The 26031-nt window shown below is 42.6% G+C and overlaps 2 protein-coding genes across 2 annotated transcripts in view; both read right to left on the bottom strand.

Annotated features, from left to right (window-relative positions):
- LOC129861282 (transmembrane 9 superfamily member 4-like) overlaps positions 1-8096 on the bottom strand; it is a 31497-nt gene extending 23401 nt beyond the window's left edge. Inside the window, exons 1-5 of the mRNA XM_055932562.1 lie at positions 8017-8096; positions 5802-5915; positions 5390-5489; positions 4968-5124; positions 4735-4867 (exon numbers count right to left, since the gene is read on the bottom strand). Of these exons, the coding sequence (XP_055788537.1) occupies positions 4735-4867; positions 4968-5124; positions 5390-5489; positions 5802-5915; positions 8017-8052 (540 nt within the window). The 5' untranslated portion in view covers positions 8053-8096. The remainder of the gene's footprint in view (positions 1-4734; positions 4868-4967; positions 5125-5389; positions 5490-5801; positions 5916-8016) is intronic.
- A 1332-nt stretch (positions 8097-9428) lies between these two features.
- Positions 9429-25527, bottom strand: LOC129861281 (tyrosine-protein kinase HCK-like). The gene is made up of 13 exons (XM_055932561.1): positions 25271-25527; positions 20826-20956; positions 19809-19848; positions 19279-19375; positions 18985-19080; positions 15056-15159; positions 14816-14965; positions 14013-14165; positions 13037-13219; positions 12790-12866; positions 11049-11202; positions 10574-10705; positions 9429-10437 (listed from the first exon to the last, which is right to left on the bottom strand). The coding sequence occupies exons 2-13, from the start codon at positions 20943-20945 to the stop codon at positions 10235-10237; spliced, it is 1509 nt and encodes a 502-aa protein (XP_055788536.1). The 5' UTR covers positions 20946-20956; positions 25271-25527; the 3' UTR covers positions 9429-10234.
- Positions 25528-26031: the final 504 nt, after the last annotated feature.

The following is a 26031-nucleotide window of genomic DNA, read 5'->3' as shown; positions in this document are numbered from 1 at the left end:
AGCAGAGACACCATACTGTAGGACAGGTGGTTGTGTAGGTAGAACTATAGCAGAGACAACATACTGTAGGACAGGTGGTTGTGTAGGTAGAACTATAGCAGAGACAACATACTGTAGGACAGGTGGTTGTGTAGGTAGAACTATAGTAGAGACAACATACTGTAGGACAGGTGGTTGTGTAGGTAGAACTATAGCAGAGACAACATACTGTAGGACAGGTGGTTGTGTAGGTAGAACTATAGCAGAGACAACATACTGTAGGACAGGTGGTTGTGTAGGTAGAACTATAGTAGAGAGACAACATACTGTAGGACAGGTGGTTGTGTAGGTAGAACTATAGCAGAGACAACATACTGTAGGACAGGTGGTTGTGTAGGTAGAACTATAGCAGAGACAACATACTGTAGGACAGGTGGTTGTGTAGGTAGAACTATAGTAGAGACAACATACTGTAGGACAGGTGGTTGTGTAGGTAGAACTATAGTAGAGACAACATACTGTAGGACAGGTGGTTGTGTAGGTAGAACTATAGCAGAGACACCATACTGTAGGACAGGTGGGTGTGTAGGTAGAACTATAGTAGAGAGACAACATACTGTAGGACAGGTAGTTGTGTAGGTAGAACTATAGCAGAGAGACAACATACTGTAGGACAGGTGGTTGTGTAGGTAGAACTATAGCAGAGACAACATACTGTAGGACAGGTGGTTGTGTAGGTAGAACTATAGTAGAGAGACAACATACTGTAGGACAGGTGGGTGTGTAGGTAGAACTATAGCAGAGACAACATACTGTAGGACAGGTGGTTGTGTAGGTAGAACTATAGTAGAGACAACATACTGTAGGACAGGTGGTTGTGTAGGTAGAACTATAGTAGAGACAACATACTGTAGGACAGGTGGTTGTGTAGGTAGAACTATAGCAGAGACACCATACTGTAGGACAGGTGGGTGTGTAGGTAGAACTATAGTAGAGAGACAACATACTGTAGGACAGGTAGTTGTGTAGGTAGAACTATAGCAGAGAGACAACATACTGTAGGACAGGTGGTTGTGTAGGTAGAACTATAGCAGAGACAACATACTGTAGGACAGGTGGGTGTGTAGGTAGAACTATAGTAGAGAGACAACAGAATGTAGGACAGGTGGGTGTGTAGGTAGAACTATAGCAGAGACAACATACTGTAGGACAGGTGGTTGTGTAGGTAGAACTATAGCAGAGACAACATACTGTAGGACAGGTGGGTGTGTAGGTAGAACTATAGTAGAGAGACAACAGAATGTAGGACAGGTGGGTGTGTAGGTAGAACTATAGTAGAGACAACATACTGTAGGACAGGTGGTTGTGTAGGTAGAACTATAGCAGAGACAACATACTGTAGGACAGGTGGTTGTGTAGGTAGAACTATAGTAGAGAGACAACATACTGTAGGACAGGTGGTTGTGTAGGTAGAACTATAGCAGAGACACCATACTGTAGGACAGGTGGTTGTGTAGGTAGAACTATAGCAGAGAGACAACATAATGTAGGACAGGTGGTTGTGTAGGTAGAACTATAGTAGAGAGACAACATACTGTAGGACAGGTGGTTGTGTAGGTAGAACTATAGCAGAGACAACATACTGTAGGACAGGTGGTTGTGTAGGTAGAACTATAGCAGAGACAACATACTGTAGGACAGGTGGTTGTGTAGGTAGAACTATAGCAGAGACAACATACTGTAGGACAGGTAGTTGTGTAGGTAGAACTATAGCAGAGAGACAACATACTGTAGGACAGGTGGGTGTGTAGGTAGAACTATAGTAGAGAGACAACATACTGTAGGACAGGTGGGTGTGTAGGTAGAACTATAGCAGAGACACCATACTGTAGGACAGGTGGTTGTGTAGGTAGAACTATAGTAGAGAGACAACAGAATGTAGGACAGGATGTTGTGTAGGTAGAACTATAGTAGAGAGACAACATACTGTAGGACAGGTGGTTGTGTAGGTAGAACTATAGTAGAGAGACAACATACTGTAGGACAGGTGGTTGTGTAGGTAGAACTATAGCAGAGACAACATACTGTAGGACAGGTATATGTGTAGGTAGAACTATAGTAGAGACAACATACTGTAGGACAGGTGGTTGTGTAGGTAGAACTATAGCAGAGACAACATACTGTAGGACAGGTGGTTGTGTAGGTAGAACTATAGCAGAGACAACATACTGTAGGACAGGTGGTTGTGTAGGTAGAACTATAGTAGAGAGACAACATACTGTAGGACAGGTGGTTGTGTAGGTAGAACTATAGCAGAGACAACATACTGTAGGACAGGTGGTTGTGTAGGTAGAACTATAGCAGAGACAACATACTGTAGGACAGGTGGTTGTGTAGGTAGAACTATAGTAGAGAGACAACATACTGTAGGACAGGTGGTTGTGTAGGTAGAACTATAGCAGAGACAACATACTGTAGGACAGGTGGTTGTGTAGGTAGAACTATAGCAGAGACAACATACTGTAGGACAGGTGGTTGTGTAGGTAGAACTATAGCAGAGACAACATACTGTAGGACAGGTGGTTGTGTAGGTAGAACTATAGCAGAGACAACATACTGTAGGACAGGTGGTTGTGTAGGTAGAACTATAGTAGAGAGACAACATACTGTAGGACAGGTGGTTGTGTAGGTAGAACTATAGCAGAGACAACATACTGTAGGACAGGTGGTTGTGTAGGTAGAACTATAGCAGAGAGACAACATACTGTAGGACAGGTGGTTGTGTAGGTAGAACTATAGCAGAGAGACAACATACTGTAGGACAGGTGGTTGTGTAGGTAGAACTATAGCAGAGAGACAACATACTGTAGGACAGGTGGTTGTGTAGGTAGAACTATAGCAGAGAGACAACACAGAATGTAGGACAGGTAGTTACAGTTGAAGTGGGAAGTTTACATACACCTTAGCCAAATACATTTAAACTCAGTTTCACAATTCCTGACATTTAATCCTAATAAAAATTCCCTGTCTTAGGTCAATTGGGATCACCATTTTATTTTAAGAATGTGAAATGTCAGAATAATAGTGGAGAGAATGATTTATTTAAGCTTTTATTTCTTTCATCACATTCCCAGTGGGTCAGAAGTTTAAATACACTCAATTAGTATTTGGTAGCATTGTGTTTAAATTGTTTAACTTGGGTCAAATGTTTTGGGTAGCCTTCCACAAGCTTCCCACAATAAGTCAGGTGAATCTTGGCCCATTCCTCCTGACAGAGTTGGTGTACCTGAGTCAGGTTTGTAGGCCTACTTGCTCGCACATGCTTTTTCAGTTCTACCCACAAATTTTCTATGGGATTGAGGTCAGGGCTTTGTGATGGCCACTCCAATACCTTGACTTTGTTGTCCTTAAGCTATTTTGCCACAACTTTGGAAGTATGCTTGGGGTCATTGTCCATTTGGAAGACCCATTTGCGACCAAGCTTTAACTTCCTGACTGATGTCTTGAGATGTTGCTTCAATATATCCATAATTTTCCTACCTCATGATGCCATCTATTTTGTGAATTGCACCAGTCCCTCATGCAGCAAAGCACCCCCACAACATGATGCTGCCACCCCGTGCTTCACGGATGGGATGGTGTTCTTCGTCTTGCAAGCATCCCCCTTTTTCCTCCAAACATAACGATGGTCATTATGGCAAACAGTTCCATTTTTGTTTCATCAGACCAGAGGACATTTCTCCATAAAAATATGATCTTTGTCCCCATGTGCAGCTGCAAACCATAGTATGGCTTTTTATGGCGGTTTTGGAGCAGTGGCTTATTCCATGCTGAGCGGCCTTTCAGGTTATGTCGATATAGGACTCGTTTTACTGTGGAAATAGATACTTTTGTACCTGTTTCCTCCAGCATCTTCACAAGGTCATTTCCTGTTGTTCTGGGATTGATCTGGACTTTTCACACCACAGTACGTTCATCTCTAGGAGACAGAACGCGTCTCCTTCCTGAGCGGTATGACGGCTGCGTGGTCCCATGGTGTTTATACTTGCGTACTATTGTTTGTACAGATGAACGTGGTACCTTCAGGGGTTTGGAAATTGCTCCCAAGGATGAACCAGACTTGTGGAGGTCTACAATTTTTTTTCTGAGGTCTTGGTTGATTTCTTTTGATTTTCCCACGATGTCAAGCAAAGAGGCACTGAGTTTGAAGGTAGGCCTTGAAATACATCCACAGGTACACTTCCAATTGACTCAAATGTCAATTAGTCTATCAGAAGCTTCTAAAGCCATGACATCATTTTCTGGAATTTTCCAAGCAGTTTAAAGGCTCAGTCAAGTTAGTGTATGTAAACCTGACCCACTGGAATTGTGATACAGTGAATTATAAGTGAAATAATCTGTCTGTAAACAATTGTTGGAAAAATGACTTCCGTCATGCACGAAGTTGATGTCCTAACTGACTTGCCAAACTAGAGTTTGTTAACAAGAAATTTGTGGAGTGGTTGAAAAACAAGTTTTAATGACTCAAACCTAAGTGTATGTAAACTTCCGACTTCAACTGTATGTAGGTAGAACTATAGTAGAGAGACTACAGAATGTAAAGGTTCATACACGAAAGACAACTCTACTGCACAACAAGGGCTTTTCTGTAATAGAAAAGCAAAATTCTGAGTTCCCCACTCCCCTAATCTCATACGGATGTGTCCCTACTCTCTCTCCATGCTTTAACTAGGCCCTGGCAAGGAGCTTCTGTACCTTGCTGTTCTCAGTGAAGCCCAGTCTGTAGCCGTGTTCAAACTGAACATCCTTCACCACATCCTTCTCCTCCTCTGCCTCTTTGTTGGGGTAGAATTCCAGTCGTGTGGCCACTGGGAGGTTGTCTGCAATGCTGAGTTTATAGACAGGATTAACACGGAGCCTACAGCAGCATCTTACTTACACAGTCACCTGATTACCGGACAGAGTAATGAGGAAGGAAGGGTACTCACAGGTGAACATAGTACTCTTCCTGGATGCGCTCAGCCACCAGCTTGCTCTGCTGCACGTTGAGTTTCATCTTGGCACAAACAACCTTACACTTCCTGTCCTGGGTCATGAGTACCGAGTAGGGGGTGTTCACAATACGATCCCCGCGTAACACCTCCCCTGCACACGCGCGCACACACACACACACACACACACACACACACACACACACACACACACACACACACACACACACTGTTAGTAGGAGTTCATGGTGTGAGGCTTTATGTGCAACAGATGATTATGAATCCCATACAAAGACAACACAAATCAATGCTTTTAGAACACTGTACACAAGGATACACAGAAAACCATCCAGACAACAACAAGACACAGAGAACAACACTTCTACACGTGAGGAGAACAGAGAGAGCTGCTTACTTACCCAGGTTCTCTGCTTTGTAGACCACTTTATCAGGCTGACAGAAGGGCAGGGAGTAGTATTCATAGGGAAGCTGAGTCCGGGAGCTGGTCAGCTTCACGGCCTGGGGGGGGGTCAATGTGCCCATTCAATTGAGTGACTGACTGCCTGACCTGCCAAACGCATGCCAATAGGCTACACAACCAATACTAGTATCCACCTCAGTCTGCCTTGGAAAGCCTTGGAACTAACATGCTTAAGTCCATCTATCAAGCTTAGACAATAACACAGTTCATCATACACAGAAAACAAAAAAAAACTATGCTAACTAACTTAGTGAAACCACAACAAGCCAAGGCAGAATAGAGTACTATATACCCGAGGAAGCATAAAAGGGCTAGACCTAGGCTAAAAAATGTTTGGTTGTTTAACTTACCTTAATCTCTACAACACTGTTCTGGTGGAAGTTCATTGGAGCAACTCCAGGCACGTAAAAAGGCTGGACCCCTCCAGGCAACATGGACAACAGCAGCAGGGCCAACCACGTCTCCTTCAACACAACAAACAGTCAATGGACTAGTTGGCCAATCTATACGGAAGACCCTTTTGATTAGAACTAAAATGTTTGCCCCTGAGCAGGAGGTCAGAAGGGGACTTTTTTGGACCTGAATACCAAAACACTCAGTAGATAGAGTTGAAATCATTTGAATTGATATTGAATGACCCTGTTGCCACATAGCTGCTTTAGACATTAAGAAATCAATGGAATGGAGATGCCTTTGGGATATGTAAAGGTGGGACTAATGTTTCAACCTGAGAGAGAGAGAGAGGCCATGATGTTAATCAAATCCAAATTGACCAGCCTTCTGGGCACATATACAGTACAGTACAATCCACAATGGCTTGATGACTTGGACAAAACTTTGAGACTGTACTTTACATAGGACTCCATCTAACCAGTCACAAATGAAAGACTATGTCTACACATCCCAATGATTGTATAGGAACACCCCTAATGTTTGAACAGGATCTTCTGGAATACTTACTGTATGCTTAAGGGTGTTACCTTAACACAACTGCATGTCAAATATTAGTACAGAGTGAAGGATGGACATCACCCTTTCACTTACAGAGAATACAACATTTAGCAGGCCCTTACACTAAACTAATGTCACACCAGTCAAGCCTGATTTCCCTTTCCTGTGTGGAGTGATTGTATACACAACCACTAGCCATGAATGTATGACCAAAACCATACATATTGCACTGGTCTGGGAAGGGTGAGGATGAGCATTATGTGATACACAGTGAAAAAGTAAATGTAGATGTTTTTTTAATGTAACTTTTATTTAACTAGACAAGTCAGTTAAGAACAAATTATTATTTACAATGACTGCCTACAACGGCCGAACCGGGACGACGCTGGGCCAATTGTGGACTCCCAACCACAACCGGGTGTGATACAGCCTGGATTCGAACTAGGGTGTCTGTATAGTGACGCCTCTTAATTTTTATTTATTTAACTAGGCAAGTCAGTTAAGAACAAATTCTTATTTACAATGACGGCCTAGGAACAGGAACTGCCTTGTCCAGGGGCAGAAAAACAGATTTTTTTTTTAACCTTGTCACCTCGGGGATTCGATCTGGCAACCTTTTGGTTACTCGTCCAACGCTCTAACCACTAGGCTACATGCCGCCTAACACAGATGCAGTGCCATAGACCGCTGCGCCACTCGGGAGCCCGAGTTGATGATGACAACAATAACAAAACAAACTTAGAAAAACAAATGCATATCAATCTCGTCTCAAATGAATAATGAGTTATCTACCTCTGTATACGAATGAGTGCATGAAAACATCCACACTGATAATAGCTAGCAGTTATATAAACTATATGGTTGAGACATATCGAATAAGCAACAGCAGCTAGATAGTTACTCTAAGAAAGGATATAATCTTTGGTTAAGCTTATAGAATACATAAATCAACCCGGAAATGCATAGCTAGCTAGTTGCCAGCCACTTACTAGTTAGCGAGCCTTAGCTAACATTAACCATCTAGCTAACGTTACCTAGTTAAACTGCCCCCTTTTGTCTGGGCTCTGGTCCTCGAACTAGCTATCCGCCACATTAAAAACTAACTAGCAAGCTACCTATGCTTCGCATTTCCAGTACAACTTTTAGTAAGCGTATACGTAGCTAGGCAAGTTAGAGAACGATAGTTGTGTTGTTGGCAAAGCCAGCTAACGTTAGCCTAGCTACGCCAAAGGGCTACTACGCTGTCACAATAAGATAGCTTAATTAATTAACTGTCTAACTGCAATTGAAATACATGTCATGTTTGATCCATATACAGAGTACGAACTAGGTAACTAGCTAGTTAGGTACATTTCATTTTTTTGGCTAAGCTGACATCTAACTAGTTAGCAGTAGCTGACAAGTGGTCTTGGCTGGCTAGCGTCGTCAACATCCCCTGCTTGCTGCACCATTGACAAACCAATGTAGAAAGACAGCTCATATAAATGTCGTTAAATCATGACTCTAAATTTCACGTGGTAGAATCGTATATCAACACAACCACATGCTTCTATTTGAAGGTAGATAGCGGACAGATGTTGGAAGAATAATATATATTTTTTCCTGTCCACTTACCATCGCCGCGGCCGCCATCTTGAATACACGTGTCATTCGTGACGTCACGTGAACAAAAATTGTACCCCCATCAGCAGCAAAATGTGTTGATAGTGCTAGCTAGTCAGCTAGTGTCATCTAATGACAGCAATTTAAACTGAACAAAATATTGACGCAGCATACAACAATTTCAAATATTTTACCGAGTTACAGTTCATATAAGGAAATAAGTCAATTGAAATACATTTATTAGGCCCTAATCTATGTGTTTCACATGACTGGGAATACAGATATGCATCTGTTGGTCACAGATACTTTTATTTAAAAAAAAGTAGGGGTGTTGATCAGAAAACCAGTAAGAATCTGGTGAGACCACCATTTGCCTCATGCAGCATGACACATCTCCTTCGCATTGAGTAGATCAGGCTGTGGCCTGTGGAATGTTGTCCCACTCCTTTTCAATGACTGTGAAAAGTTGCTGGATATTGGCTGGAAGTGGAACACGCTGTCATACGTGTTGATCCAGAGCATCCCAAACATGCTCAATGGGTGACATGTCTGGTGAATATGCAGGCCATGGAAAAACTAGGACATGTTTAGCTTCCAGGAAATGTGTACGGATCCTTGCATTATCATGGTGGAACATGAGGTTATGGTGGCAGATGAATGGCATGACAATTTTTATTTTATTTATTTAACTAGGCAAGTCAGTTAAGAACAAATTCTTATGTACAATGTCAGCCTAGGAACAGTGGGTTAACTGCCTTGTTCAGGGGCAGAACAACAGATTTTTACCTTGTCAGCTCAGGGATTCAATCTACCAACCTTTCGGTTACTGGCCAAATGCTCTAACCATTAGGCTACCTGCCACCTCTAACCAATTGGCTACAACGGGCCTCAGGAGCTCGTCACAGTATCTCTGTGTATTCAAAATGCCATTGTTAAAATGTAATTGTGTTCGTTTTCTGTAGTTTATGCCTGCCCATACCATTATATTGGCAAAGGAGAAATGCTCACTAACAAGGATGTAAACACATTTTTTTAAATTGAGAGAAATAAGCTTTTTGTGCATATGGAACATTTCAGGGATCTTTAATTTCAGCTCATGAAACATGGGACCAACACTTTATATGTTGTGTTTATATTTTTGTTCAGTGTACATCTGTTCAAAATGTGTTTGTATGTCGAGTTATTTATTAAGTTATTTATTTTTATTTATTTCTTAAATTAAGTCATGCTTGTTTGACTTCAAGCAGGTTGTTAAAAAAACAGATGCAATCTTTTTCATATCGTCATGCATACAGTGAAAAATCTGATCAAATCTGTTTCATATCATCATTCATACATTGAAAAACCTGACAGATTTTGTCTTTACTTTTACAAAAAAATTGCAGATCATCATGTTAAATTTGACATAGGCTAGAATGACAATATGATTTTATTCAGTCCTTTTATTCAACACAACCTTTAAGTCATTGCACTTACAAGCATCTATAAGAAAATATCAAAAAGCATTTGGTTAAGAAATGCATTATTCATATGAAAACATATATCCCGTATTCAACAATTCAATGTCTGTGCAGTCAATTGTTTCCTCAATGCACAAATTCTTCAGCCATTTTAGACATGATGATAACAGTGGCCTACATAGAAAAAACCCACAACAAAAAACATGCAAGCAACAACATCTAATTGTACTTGTGTAAAAATGTCACATCACATCACTCCCTTGTGTTGCCTACATATAGATATAGTATAGAGGATTGACAACCAAGTAGGCTACTCTCCGACAAAATAAATTAAGACCGTTACCACATAGGCAAAAATAGTTTTATAAGTGAATTATTCTAGATTATACTGTTGCACTCCAGTGCTTATTCAGTGAATTATAGTTTCAATGGTCTATGGCAGAATATAAATGGCCTTTTCCAATATATGAACTGGGCATATACATAGGAAATTCATAATAAAAAAGGCTAAAATGTGGCTCGTTTTTTTTTCTTTTCTGGCCACTCATATATTTAAATCAAGTACAATTCTGAAACCCGTCACAGTCAGCCATGTCATGAATCGCTGTAATTCATTTGTTAGGTCATCATTCATAAAGCTACAGTAAATGCCATATATCATAAGGAAACCATCTACAAACCTGTTTTTTTCTCTCTTGGTTTGTCTGTAGGCGACTCTATTCAGGTACATGAGAGGATGCTATGTATCTGCCTGGATCTTTCTGTCTGGCTCAAGGCTGCTGCTGGTACTGGCTCTCCGTTGCAGTGTAGAAATCCTCCAGGACACTCTGAAGATACTCAAAGGTTGGACGGTCCTCAGGCTTGTTCTTCCAGCACTCCAACATGACATCATAGAGCTCCTTAGGACAGCTGTCGGTGCGCTGCATGCGGTAGCCTCTCTCCAGGGAGCGGATTACTTCTGGGTTCGTCATCCCTAGACGACAGAGCCAGCACAGAAGCGCATCATTATAGGGTGAATTTGACACTTTATTCATTTCGTTCATCATTCAATGAACATACAGTACAGTACAAGTACAGCACAGGGCATGTTCTCATTCAGGTCCTCAGACCTGGATATGGTGTGCGTCCATAGCTGATGATCTCTGTCAGTAGGATGCCAAAGGACCAGACGTCTGATTTGATTGTGAAGGAGCCGTAGTTGATTGCCTCTGGGGCCGTCCACTTGATGGGGAACTTTGCTCCTGTTAGGGAACAACAGTAGTGCTTTCTTACTGTATGTCTGCTGCACCCTGCTGTCACTGAAAAGATATTACAGCAGCTTGTCTCAACATAGTGTTTTCTATTTAAACCATGTCACTCATTCACACTTCCCTCTGACACAATGATATCTCTTCCTCTGATACAGTATCTCACAGTTCCTTGTTCCAACTCTGACTTCCCTCGTTCTCTAATTCTAATTCCAAACCACTGTACTCTAACGTACTATTATTGGTTAACTCAGCTGTCATGTCACAGTCAGTTGAATCCCCTTATGTGACACAGATACATATCCCCCAAGTGGATACTGCTAGATGCTGATCTTACCCTCCCTGGCTGTGTACTCATTGTCCTCAATGATTCGGGCGAGGCCAAAGTCAGCGATCTTGCACACCAGAGCCTTGGACACCAGTATGTTGGCGGCTCGCAGGTCCCGGTGGATATAGTTCCTCTGCTCAATGTAGGCCATACCTTCTGCAATCTATGGACAAAGACATGGTTGGATGTCCACAGACAACAGGAAAGGCAGAACACCAGAAGCAGTTGCATGGGTGCTTCTATGAATTCATGTCCCAAGTGCTCTCAATGATTTATTGTGCAATATATCTATTGTTTTCAAGTATAGTTTCTAAAGCCTCCTCTAAGGTTCTGCTACGGGATAATAAAATAATCAGTCATTAAAATTTAAAATAATGATAGCTATAGTAATAAAGATAAAGTACTTTCAATTTGCCAATCGTGTCATTTACGACCACTGATTACTCTGATACCAACTCAACTGGGACAATATTTCCCTTCCATTCTGGGACCATCTCTCTCTCTCTCTCTCTCTCTCTCTCTCTCTCTCTCTCTCTCTCTCTCTCTCTCTCTCTCTCTCTCTCTCTCTCTCTCTCTCTCTCTCTCTGCCTCTCTCTCTCTCTCTCTCTCTCTCTCTCTCTCTCTCTCTCTCTCTGCCTCTCTCTCTCTCTCTCTCTCTCTCTCTCTCTCTCTCTCACTCTCTCTCTCTCTCTCTCTCTCTCTCTCTCTCTCTCTCTCTCTCTCTCTCTCTCTCTCTCTCTCTCTCTCTCTCTCTCTCTCTCTCTGCCTCTCTCTCTCTCTCTCTCTCTCTCTCTCTCACTCCTTCGGTCGTTCTTTCTCTTTTCCATCTCTCTCACACATGTATTTAGACACAAACTGACTGACGTATTCAATCCACATCGCTAAAGTTCAAAGCTATATATATAAAGCTATTGAAATTTAAAGGCAATGTTCCGGCATTCATGGAGACTGCATTCACGGTAAAGACTGGACATATGTCAGGTCAATCTCAAATGACCTTTAAATTTCTATTGCAACTAGATAAGCCTTATCTGTGTACCAATCTCAGTGGAATAATTGAACACAACTAAATCTATCATAGGAGATTTCAATCTGAACAGACCAATCTGGCTTCCTATTCCCTTCTCTTTCAATGATCCTTTCTCTCTCTTTTTGTAAATCGACTCCTCGTATTCCATTTCAATATCTTTCCATTTTGTTTTATTCTCACACCTCACCTCACTACATACAACAGATGGCATAAACATACACATGCGTTCATAAGTTCCTCATCGCCTCCCGATATGTGTAGCAACAGCCTCCCGATATGTGTAGCAACAGGTGTACACATGGAAACACTGTATGATCAGGATTCAAAACTGAAATGTTGGATTGTGTTGCGTCTAATACTGTCAAAAATAGTTTCACATCACAATATTGTAGAACAGCAAACATTGGCATGAAGAATTTGGTTTACAAACACATTCTGCCACACACCTTCTTCTGCCAAGCTAAAGACAGGATTTGAATATTGAAATTCTGCACACAATAGGAAAAACGTGTCCTCTAGAACAAAGGCATGAAACAGAAGAGTATTCAAATGAGTGGCTTGATATTGTCAGTAACTGGGTATAACAAGATCAAAGCATCCTCCCTTTTCTTTGGTTCTCTTTTCCCTTCTACCACAGTAGAAGACTGGAAGAATATAAAACCATACAATTAGAAAAAAAATCCAGACTGACAGTTTAATTTTGACATAACTGAATCTCACCTGCGCTGAGAAATCAATGAGTTTGGGGAGCTGAACACGATTCCCTTCATCACTCTTCAAGAAGTCCAGCAAACTGCCTAAACACACACACACGCGCGCACACACACAAGCACAAACAAACACACACACACACACACACAAACAAACACAGAAATGCACACACACAGAAAAACAGTCAGTGACAGAAATACACTGACGTGCGGTTATGTAAATGTAAACAAAATGTCAAACTGTGGTGTACACACACCCTTTTCCATGTATTCTGTGATGATGTAGATGGGTTCCTCTTTAGTTACCACGGCGTTCAGACGGACCAGCTTGTCGTGCTGCAGGGCCTTCATCAGGTTGGCCTCGTCCAGGAAGGCCTCCACCGACATGGTGCCAGGCTTCATGGTCTTCACTGCCACCTTGGTGTGCTTGTTGTATGTAGCTACAGCACAAACCACATTACCTATGTTACCTCAGTTCAATGCTCCACAAAGACAAACCACATTACCTATGTTACCTCAGTTCAATGCTCCACAAAGACAAACCACATTACCTATGTTACCTCAGTTCAATGCGCCACAAAGACAAACCACATTACCTATGTTACCTCAGTTCAATGCTCCACAAAGACAAACCACATTACCTATGTTACCTCAGTTCAATGCTCCACAAAGACAAACCACATTACCTATGTTACCTCAGTTCAATGCTCCACAAAGACAAACCACATTACCTATGTTACCTCAGTTCAATGCTCCACAAAGACAAACCACATTACCTATGTTACCTCAGTTCAATGCTCCACAAAGACAAACCACATTACCTATGTTACCTCAGTTCAATGCTCCACAAAGACAAACCACATTACCTAATGTTACCTCAGTTCAATGCTCCACAAAGCAAGAATGTTTTCAGAATACATATAAAACTCCTGAATGGTGCAGCGGTCTAAGGCACTGCATCTCCGTGCAAGAGGTGTCACTACAGTCCCTGGTTTGAATCCAGGCTGTATCACATCCGGCTGTGATTGGGAGTCCCAAAGGGCGGCGCACAATTGGCCCAGTGTTGTCCGGGGTAGGCCGTCATTGTAAATAAGAATTTGTTCTTAACTGACTTGCCTAGTTAAATAAAGGTTAAATAAACAACATAAAAACTCATACTGATCTCCCAGTATTGGTCCAAACATAACCTTGTCAGAATGACAGAATAGAAGCTTTAAATGACATGGAGCTCACCCATCCAGACTTCTCCGAACTGGCCAGCCCCGAGCCTCCTGTCCATTTTGAGGGACTCCCGAGGAATCTCCCAGGCATCCTTCTCCCAGGGCTTCTGGGGCTTGGGACTGAGGCAGGGGCTGGTCAAGGCCTGGCACAGACCGTCTCCCAGCTCTGTAGTGAAAACAAACACATCCAGTATGACATCCACACACAAAGCTCTGAATCATACAGGACATGAAATACCATTAGCTGAATGTATCATTGAACTGTACATAACACACATAAATAAACCTATAGGAAGTCAGTACTGCTGGAGGCTAAATACACAATGTGTCCGTATTCAGAACAGGCAGCCAGCAGAGGGAGCTGTTATCTCCAACATCCACTATCAACTTTAGCAGCAGTTGGCACTAATGCTTTCAAATTCAAGTCTGGACCTCAGAGCAAGTTTCACTCTTCTGCCTCTAATCGGAGACTGATTTAGACCTGGGACACCAGGTGGGTGCAAGTAATGATCATGTAGAACAGAAAACCAGCAGTACTCTGGACCTCGTAGGGCAGTGTTTATTCATCCTGGTCCTGGGGACCTCAAGGGGTGAACCCTTTGGAGTTTTTCCCTAGCATTACACGCCTGATTTAAATAATCAAAGCTTGATAATTTGTTGATTATTTGAATCAGCTGTGTAGCGCTAGGGCAAAAAACTAAAATGTGCACACCTTGGGGTCCCCAGGACCAGGATTGGGAAACACTGTCTCAGGTTAATAAGATTGAAATAGCCCTTCTCTAGTGTTTTGTGGAAGGCCGTGCTGTTGGCACTCACTTTTATAATGGCTGACCAGTTCCTGCAGAGTGGTGAAGGTGATGCGTGGGGAGATGTAGAAACCACCGTTGTCCAGCGTACGGATCTTGTAATGCTTGACTGTTTCTCCTGATTGGGAATCACTGTCCCTCACGGATAGTGAGTAACTGCCTGTAGCAGGAAGGAGACACGGCTTGCTATAGTCTAAAAGTGCGCTTGTATAATGTGTATAATGTATAAGAGCTTTTTGAACTTGCTCACCCTTGGTGGTCTCACTGTCACGGATCATAAACGATCCCATTTTGTTTCCTGATGCCAGCAGCTGCCTCTCTGCATCTTTCCTGCTCACTCCTTTAAAGAACCACCTGAAGGAGGGGAAAGTTATATTAGACTGATTCCTTTGAGCAGCTCTACTCACAAATGACTCACACAGTACACTGGAGAACGTTTTATGTGTCCCCTACCGATTGTGTTTTTTTGTTTGTTTATTTGCGTTGTTTGTAACAATTTTTTGTTTATTTATTATTATTTTTTTTTTAATTTTACCCTCTTTTTCTCCCCAATTTCATGGTATCCAATTGTTAGTAGTTACTATCTTGTCTCATCTCTACAACTCCCGTAAGGTCTCGGGAGAGACGAAGGTCGAGAGCCATGCGTCCTCCGAAACACAACCCAACCAAGCCGCACTGCTTCTTAACACAGCGCGCCTCCAACCCGGAAGCCAGCCGCACCATTGTGTCGGAGAAAACACTGTGTACCTCGTGACCTGGTCAGCATGCACTACGCCCAGCCCACCACAAGAGTCGCTAGTGCGCGATGAGACAAGGATATCCCTACTGGCCAAACATTCCCTAACCACTCTAGGCCAATTGTGCGTCGCCCCATGGACCTCCCGGTCACGGACGGCTGCGACAGAGCCTGGGCTCGAACCCAGAGTCTCTGGTGGCACAGCTAGCACTGCGATGCAGTGCCTTAGACGACTGCGCTACTCGGGAGGCCCTGTAACTTATTTTTTTACTTATTTTTTACATAATGTTGCCGCTACCGTCTCTTATGACCGAAAATAACTTCTGGACATCAGGACTGCGATTACTCTCCACGGACTAGCAGAATACTTTTTTTCCTTTAGCGAGTCTGACGAGGAAGACCCGAACGATATACTGCTTTCTCAGGAACAGGCCCAGATCCCCGTGATTTGCGTGAAGAGGAGGTGGAGAAAAAGGGGCCAGAGGGCGGGCTGCCTTCTGAGAATTTGTTTGCGATCGAATAAACCTCCACTTCCTTCCATTCTGCTAGCAAACTTGCAGTCTTTGGATAATAAAATAGATGACCTACACAGAAGATTAAACTACCAACGGGACAGTCAAAACTGTAGTATCTTATGCTTCACGGAGTCGTGGCTGAACGACGACACTATCAACATACAGCTGGCTGGTTATACGCTGCACCGGCAAGATAGAACAGCGACGTCTGGTAAGACAAGGGGCGGCGGACTATGTATTTTTGTAAATAACAGCTGGTGCACGATATCTAAGGAAGTCTTGAGCTATTGCTCGCCTGAGGTAGAATATCTCATGATAAACTGTAGACCACACTACCTACCTAGAGAGTTTTCATCTGTATTTTTCGTAGCTCTTTACATACCACCACAGTCAGAGGCTGGCACTAAGACAGCATTTTGAATGAGCTGTATTCCGCCAAAAGCAAACAAGAAAACGTTCACCTAGAGGCGGCGCTCCTAGTAACCGGGGACTTTAATGCAGGGAAACTTAAATCTGTTTTACCAAATTTCCATCAGCATGTTAAATGTGCAACCAGAGGAAAAAAAACTCTAGACCACCTTTACTCCACACACAGAGATGCATACAAAGTTCTCCCTCGCCCTCCATTTGGCAAATCTGACCATAATTGTATCCTCCCGATTCCTGCTTACAAGCAAAAATTAAAGCAGGAAGCACCAGTGACTAGATCAATAAAAAAGTGGTCAGATGAAGCAGATGCTAAGCTACAGGACTGTTTTGCTAGCACAGGAATATGTTCCGGGATTCCTCTGATGGCATTGAGGAGTACACCACATCAGTCATTGGCTTCATCAATAAGTGCATCGATGACATCGTCTCCACAGTGACCGTAAGTACATATCCCAACCAGAAGCCATGGATAACAGGAAACATCCGCACTAAAGGAGCTGGACTCTAACCCGGAAGCTTATAAGAAATCCCGCTATGCCCTCCGACGAACCATCAAACAGGCAAAGCGTCAATACAGGACTAAGATCAAATCTTACTACACCGGCTCTGACGCTCGTCGGATGTGGCAGGGCTTACAAACCATTACAGAATACAAAGGGAAGCACAGCCGAGAGCTGCCCAGTGACACAAGCCTACCAGACGAGCTAAACTACTTCTATGCTCGCTTCGAGGCAAATAACACTGAAACATGCATGAGAGCACCAGCTGTTCTGGAAGACTGCGTGATCACGCTCTCTGCAGCTGATGTGAGTAAGACCTTTAAACAGGTCAACATTCACAAGGACACAGGGCCAGACGGATAACCAGGACGTGTACTGCGAGCATGCGCTGACCAACTGGCAAATGTCTTCACTGACATTTTCAACCTCTCCCTGTCCGAGTCTGTAATACCAACATTTTTTAAGCAGACCACCATAGTGCCTGTGCCCATGAACACTAAGGTAACCTGCCTAAATGACTACCGACAAGTAGCACTCACGTCTGTAGCCATGAAGGCTTCGAAAGGCTGGTCATGGCTCACATCAACACCATTATCCCAGAAACCGCCCCAACAGATCCACCGATGATGCAATCTTTATTGCACTCTATTGCTCACCCTTTCCCACCTGGACAAAAGGAACACTTATGTGAGAATGTTATTCATTGACTACAGCTCAGAGTTCAACACAATAGTGCCCTTAAAGCTCATCAATAAGCTTAGGACCCTGGGACTAAACACCTCCCTGTGCAACTGGATCCTGGACTTCCTGACGTGCCGCCCCAGTTGGTAAGAGTAGGTAACAACACATCCGCCACACTGATCCTCAACACAGGGGCCCCTCAGGGGTGCGTGCTCAGTACCCTCTTGTACTCCCTGTTCACTCATGACTGCACGGCCAGGCATGACTCCAACACCATCATTAAGTTTGCCGATGAGACAACAGTGGTAGGCCTGATCACCGACAACGATGAGACAGCCTATAGGGAGGAGGTCAGAGACCTGGTCGTGTGGTGCCAGGACAACAATCTCTCCCTCAACGTGATCAAGATAAAGGAGATGATTGTGGACTACAGGAAATAGAGGACCGAGTACGCCCCCATTCTTATCGATGGAGCTGCAGTGGAGCAGGTTGAGAGCTTCAAGTTCCTTGGTGTCCACATCACCAACAAACTAACATGGTCCAAGCACACCAAGACAGTTGTGAAGAGGGCACGACAAAACCTATTCCCCCTCAGGAGACTGAAAAGTTTTGGCATGGGTCCTCAGATCCTCAAAAAGTTCTACAGCTGCACCATCGAGAGCATCCTGACTGGTTGCATCACTGCCTGGTATGGCAACTGTTCGGCCTCCAACCGCAAGGCACTACAGAGGGTAGTGCGAACGGCCCAGTACATCACTGGGGCCAAGCTTCCTGCCGTTCAGGACCTCTATACCAGGCGATGTCAGAGGAAGGCCCTAAAAATTGTCAAATACTCCAGCCACCCTAGTCATAGAATGTTCTCTCTGCTACCGCACGGTAAGTAGTACCGGAGCACCAAGTCTAGGCCCAAGAGGCTTCTAAACAGCTTCTACCCCCAAGCCATAAGACTCCTGAACACCTTGTTAAATGGTTACCCAGACTATTTGCGTTACCCCCCCCCCCTCTCTTTTACACCGCTACTACTCTCTGTTGTTATCATCATCTGCATAGTCACTTTAATAGCTCTACCTACATGTACATATTATCTCAACTAACTGGTGCCACCGCACATTGACTCTGTATATATAGTCTCGCTATTGTTATTTTACTGCTGCTCTTTACTTTTATTTCTTATTCTTATCCGTGTTTTTTTTTTTAACTGCAGTGTTGGTTAAGGGGCTCGTAACTAAGCATTTCACTGTAAGGTCTACACCTGCTGTATTCGGCGCATTGTGACTAATACAGTTTGATTTGATTTGCTTGACTTGAACATCCTTACTCTTCGGTTTCAAGGCTGTCTATGGCTACATAGTTACTGGGGATGAAGCCTTCCTGGCCTGTGCTGATTGACTGGGCTCTCCACCATTCTCCAGACCTACAGAGAGAGAGAGACGGACAGAGAGAGAGAGACGGACGGACGGACAGACAGACAGACAGACAGACAGACAGACAGACAGACAGACAGACACCGATTGTGAGAGGTTGGGGGAATAGGTATTATAGGTATTGTACACAGTGCTCTGTATGGGGTATGAATGCGTCATGTTTATGTATAATTGTCAGAGACACTCACTCCTGTAAGATTTTAAGCTTGTCTCCCTTCTTGAAGCCCAGGTCTCCATCATTTATACCCTCATAGTCATACAGAGCAATAGCAATGCTCTCAGGACCTGGAGGGGGAGGGGCAGAGAATGTAAGCGGGTGTATGTGTACGCGTGTGTGTGTGTATCAAAATAAATCAAATGCATGCACACATATGACAAAGAGAGAGACTTTGTGTTTGTGGGTGACATCACGTGCAATTCTTACATATTTAGAAACAACAATAGGGCTTTGCCTAGGTCAGTTCCTGTCTGGCTGCTTTATTGGTATAGCAGTGGAGAGATCATCTGTGGTGGGGGCTATCTCAACCTACACGCTCTCGCCCCTCTTTCACTTTCATATGTGACCTCAGCCATAGTCTATAACTACATGACAACGAAACGTTTGCTAGTTGACACTGACAGTATGTAGTGTCGCTGCTAGAAATACAGCTGAGCACTGTGATAGTTCCTACATCACAAATTCAAGTGAGCAACTGTAACTTTTCTGTGTCATACTCACCATCAGAGGGGACTGAAGGGCCAGAGGAGATGGTTCTATTCTGTGAAAGACAGAAAGAGATTGAAGTCGAGGAGAACCATAGGAAATGTAGTATAGAAGCTGGGAGAAAGTGAACACAAACAGAGAAGAAAATGACTGGTCAAATGACAGATGAAGTAAAAGTGAGATAGACGGATAGAAAATAGGAATGTAGAAACAGAAAGAGAGGAGAGACACCTTCCCTCGAAAATATTCAAATCATTTTTTTTTTTTTTAACAACCTCCTTGCCTTTGTTGCACTAATGCACACACTTGTCTTTTCTCTTTTCTCACTAGCACTGACTTTTCTGGAGAGCTGCTTTATTGAGGAAAACATTTCCTTACTATGACTGTGATATGTGGTTGTCCTCACCTAGCTATGGACGCATTAACTGTAAGTCACTCTGGATGAGAGCGACTGCAAAATGACTGAAATGTACATGCAAATTCAATGTCTGTTCAAACAATGATCACAAAATGAATTTCTGCATTCATTGGATGTTACTTCCCCTTCCTCATTCAGAATGTCAGCGCTTACAGTTACTTTACTGTAAACACACAGGAAGTATTGACCACCCCAGAGACACTCAAGGAAACCGACTTACAGATTAGTCACTTACTGTGCATTTGGCAACAGAGGAGAGTCTAGCAGTTATGCAAAGCAACAACTAGTTAGAACATTACTTATTTGGGTAATGTACCTCAAATATCAATACTCTGTGCATAGTCATAGTGTAGGGAGCCTAACACGTTACTTTTCACTTTGTTGTCTCAGTGACAATGACAAATATAACTCATTAGAATTTCCCTTTCAATGACCATGTCCCCTACTGATCTTTTTTCAATTTCTCATCACCATCATCACCATCCTCATCATCCCCATCATCACCATATCACCATCATCATCACCATCATCACCATCACCATCATCATCATCATCATCATCATCATCATCATCATCATCATCATCACCATCATCACGCCCAGGTTTTCACTCACAGCCTTGGTCCCAGTGGTGGGGTCTTTGACATAGTGGGCTGGCTGAGTCCGGCTCAGAGTGTCATCATTCACTCCTTTGCTGCTGGGATCCTGCTGCTCCTTGGACCCCACGCAGCCCATGGTGGAAGAACCTAAAAATGTGTTATTTCAAAAAATATCAGTCAGAATACAATGTAATTTACTGTAAGCTACTGTTTGGGTTTACTTTCATTACATCTTAAGAGCAACGGTTTCCCACACAGGTCTACATGTTACACAGCTTTTTGGAAGCAAACAATTCTAGAAGTCTTCCTAATCACCAGAGCGACACCAAACCAGCGACACCCAGCCACGCCTTTGGGACAGCAGAGGTGGCATGAAGAACTCTTTGTTTTTCAAATAAAACAACAACTTAGTAGCGTTGTAGGTGGAGTCATATGATCTGTGGGTGGAGTCAATATGGTCTGTGGGTGGAGTCATATGATCTGTGGGTGGAGTCAATATGGTATGTGGGTGGAGTCATATGATCTGTGGGTGGAGTCAATATGGTCTGTGGGTGGAGTCATATGATCTGTGGGTGGAGTCAATATGGTCTGTAGGTGGAGTCATATGATCTGTGGGTGGAGTCAATATGGTCTGTAGGTGGAGTCATATGATCTGTGGGTGGAGTCAATATGGTCTGTAGGTGGAGTCATATGATCTGTGGGTGGAGTCATATGGTCTATGGGTGGAGTCAATATGGTCTGTAGGTGGAGTCATATGATCTGTGGGTGGAGTCAATATGGTCTGTAGGTGGAGTCATATGATCTGTGGGTGGAGTCAATATGGTCTGTGGGTGGAGTCATATGATCTGTGGGTGGAGTCATATGGTCTATGGGTGGAGTCAATATGATCTGTGGGTGGAGTCAATATGGTATGTGTAAAATATTTAAAAAAGGGACATTAGAGAAAGGGGGAATTCTTCTGATTGAACAGAGCTTTGTCTGTGTGACAGAGACAGGACTGTCATTTTCTGGTTCATCTGTGCTAACATAAACAGAGGAACTGGACTATTCAAAGAGTGAGAGTAGGAGAGAGATAGAGAGACCTTTAAGTTACAGTGGGATTAGACCTTCACCACAGCCTGAGTGTAACCGGTGTGAAAAGGCTAGCTACTGTAGTTAGTGGTGGGCGCTAGTAGCGTTTCAATCCGTGACGTCAATCGCCCCAAGACCTTGAAGTAGCTTGTGGCTTTCGTGGAGCGATAGATAATGATGCTAAGTGGGAGGCAGTTATTGATGTGTTTAGAGGGTTGCTGGTTTGATCCCAGGTTGGGGCAAGGAGAGGGATGGGAACAACACTGTTATATTAGCATGGATGAGTCAGTGTATGTCGTTGACACCTTATAGGATAAATCTGGCATGAATTACTGTGACTAAGGCAAACTACTAACACCACTGTTCATAGAACACTTTCAAAATTCTACTTTTAAAACTGAGAGAAGGAAGTGATGTTTATCAGAGAGCGACAGAGACAGAGAGAGAGCGAGCGAGCGAGAGCGAGCGTGAGAGACAAAGCATCTGAGAGCTATTACTGTAACCTAACAGAAGAAAATGTGACTGAAGTCATCATAGAGGTTAGCTTCTCGCAGAGAGCTGATCTAGTATCATATTTCCCCGTGTCCATATAATCATGTTCATTATAATCTAAAAGGGAAAACTGACCCTAGGTCAGTACTCTGAGACACTTTGTGAATATGGGCCCTGAACACATTTTACTGCACTCAGTCTTTTAGGATGTTGAGGAGTGCTGCTGGATTACAGCCATATATCTCATGACATAGTCATGGAGAATATTTCACTTTAAACAGTTACGCAAAGCTACAAATTGGCTAATTCAGGCGCCTCTCCTCTCCCTTGGTAACTATTCCTCAGGGCGTTGGCTGTAAATGAGCATGTGTTCTCAGTCAACTTAACTGGTCAAAACAAAATGGCTATATCTATCTGCAGACAACCACTTGATGAAAAATAATGGTGTAAATATTCACTTCCCTTTTCCATTTCAATGGTGTTCCTCTTCGCTTGATCTGTCAGCTTTTACAGGAAGATCAGTTTAAGTTTAAGACCTGTTTATGCTTACACAGTTTTCATTTCCACAGTTCACAGGCAGATAATGCACACCCCCAAAAAACTGATTAGTGAAGATGCTGGAGGCAAAATGAAAACTGATTTCCTATACTCAAAAATGTTTCACTTATATAGTACACTCAAACACCACCACAATTTTATTTTATTTTAAATAAAACACAAGAATGTGTATGGTTATTGTGAATGTGAACCAACACAAGAATGTGTATGGTTATTGTGAATGTGAACCAACATAAGAATGTGTATGGTTATTGTGAATGTGAACCAACATAAGAATGTGTATGGTTATTGTGAATGTGAACCAACATAAGAATGTGTATGGTTATTGTGAATGTGAACCAACACAAGAATGTGTATGGTTATTGTGAATGTGAACCAACATAAGAATGTGTATGGTTATTGTGAATGTGAACCAACACAAGAATGTGTATGGTTATTGTGAATGTGAACCAACACAAGAATGTGTATGGTTATTGTGAATGTGAACCAACATAAGAATGTGTATGGTTATTGTGAATGGAAAAGGTTCAGTTTATCATTATGTCAGTTCTCCCAAATTACAGGTAGCCTATAGGAAGCCACACCCCTGAATCTCAGGAGAAGACATTTCTTCTTGCCTATCAATGCTGCATCATGATAAAGTGTCAGCCCGCCATGTAGTCCAAAGATTCTCATCCGTTTACAAACCTCCTCAGACTCATATCGATCACTTCATCCTCCATGAATCTAATAAAGCCATGACACACATGGCATGCACTTCCTGTACAGAGGAAGCTAACTGGAGGTGAAGCCCAGACCATACACTCTTATCCTTGTCCTCTCCATCCATCTCTCCTGCAGTCTCTTGAACAAATCAACCCCTAATACCCCCTTCAACCATCCTCCTCAGGTCTCTGGGAGTGTCTGTCTGTCTGCCTGTCTGTCTCCAACACACCCATATTGCCCACAGATGTAAATCTAGTGAGCTGTGGAAGCCCTGCATCATGTGTGCCTCTGGCCCTAACTGCTATCATGGCATCTGACGCAGGGCAGGGCGGCGGGCGGCTGAAACTGGGACTGGACACCATGTGAAAAGGAAAAACTGCACTGCTAAACCTCCCCTGCTCACCTCACACGCACACACACTGCAATGTCATGTCCCCAAGCACCATACACACAAGACTCTTTGCATTGGGAGGATTTGTCTCTGCAATTAGGAGAGTGGCAGTATGGCATGAGGTTCTCTGATAGGCTTCTCCAACATTAAGTATTGACTTCCTGTTTCCTGAAGTAGAAACTAGAGATACACTGATAAAACTATAGGAACTATTGTCAGCGTAAATGTGAGGAAATGTGAGGCTTTCCAGCACAAGTTGATGCAATCATAATGTGCTATGAAGCAAATTGTGTCTTAAATATTGAGTAGATTGACTCATCAGATATCCATGCCAGATTAGCATTGATAAAAAATAGTAGGTTAATCAATTATTATGGTGTTTACTTTAAAAAAACAAAATGCACCATTACTACACTCTTAGAAAAAATATCCTGAAGGAGTTATTCCGCTGTCCCCATAGGAGAACCCTTTGAGGAACCCTTTTTGGTTCCAAGTAAAACCGTTTTGTTTCCAGGTAGAACCTTTTTGAAGTTCCATGTAGAACCCTTTACACAAAGGGTTCTACATGGAAACAAAAAGAGTTCTACCTGGAACCAAAAAGGGTTCTCCTATGGGGGACAGCCGAATAACCCGTTTTCAAACCCATTTTTTTCTAAGATTGTGTTTTCCCTCAATAAATAGATTACAAGCCATGAATAGGTAGGTGTTGCACCTGTGAATACACAATGTGAATATCGTATGCGGTGTTGAATCAGTAGGATAAGCAGTAACTTTTGGTTCTTCTTTACATTAGCCTAGGCAAAAAGAAGCGAGAGACAGAGGGCTCAGCAAAATGGAAAAGAAATAGGCTATGTCTCAACATTTCGGAGCTAAAATGGACAGACAGTAAAGACATACATATATATTTGTAAAATTAAGAAACAGTTAAAATACATTTCACCTTTACCACCATTTATGTGAACATTATAATTCTGTGGTTTCTCAACTATCATCAGCGTAGGGATTACATACATAAACCAATAGCAAACACCGTAATATAGTCTACATAATAATACGGTCATAAATCCCTTTAATGCGCAATTTTCATAATACCACTGAATGACCCAGATGGGAACCGTTTAAGAAAACATCCATCTGTTCGTCCTTTTATTTTATTCTTTAAGAAATGCATATTGTTTATGAATATCAGTGAGTTATACATATTCACCTTCGTGGTCTAGAAGAAAAAAATGAGAGGGAATTACCTCGTTCCAACCAGCTGTATAATCCTTGGCCGCTATATGGCTATCTGGTCTTCTAACCCTGAATTATTTGTAATCTTTAGAAAATCACTTTTAATGTACTTTATTTTATGTCCGCTCCTCCATCCCGACTCGTGATAACAATTCCGATAGAAAGTCCTGTTTTAGTTGTATACGAGGAAGTTAGTGCGTCGGCTCGCATCTAACTGTAGATGAGGAACTTTCTCTCTGACTGTGTCACTGGCACTGTCACATCAATGAAGACGCGGATATCTTTGAGGGCAGATGTTTTTTTTTTTTTGTACTCTTCCGGAAAGTAGCGGAGTAAGTAAGTCTCGAGATGGTCTGAATATGGTCCGTTAAAAATACACATAAGAAACAAAAATACACGCTATCTTTCTTGAAAATAAATTCAATTTAAAATATACTGTAGCCTATAGCTTATCTCTGTCTATTAAACTATTTTTGTGCTTTGAATTGGAAAAGTTGTCTTGATTATTAAAGTGACTCTACATTTCTACAGCTTGTTTTGTTACCTGCTGTAAGAAATGGCACTTAACTGCTGTATCAATTCTCAATAACCTTAATCTTTCTAATAAAAAAAATGGGATATATGCTGAAATGAGATCCCGAATGACATGTGGACAGCGTTTTATTAGCCTTTAGCCCTAACAGCATGCTCAACGAGTCTCACAGACAACATCCCACAGTCACCGAGGACATGGATGGAGCAGGGTGGTGTGGGCGTATCGGGCTAGGTCAGG

Source organism: Salvelinus fontinalis, chromosome 8, assembly GCF_029448725.1.
Source record: "Salvelinus fontinalis isolate EN_2023a chromosome 8, ASM2944872v1, whole genome shotgun sequence".
NCBI lineage: Eukaryota > Metazoa > Chordata > Actinopteri > Salmoniformes > Salmonidae > Salvelinus > Salvelinus fontinalis.
This window is presented reverse-complemented; position numbering and strand designations above follow the sequence as displayed.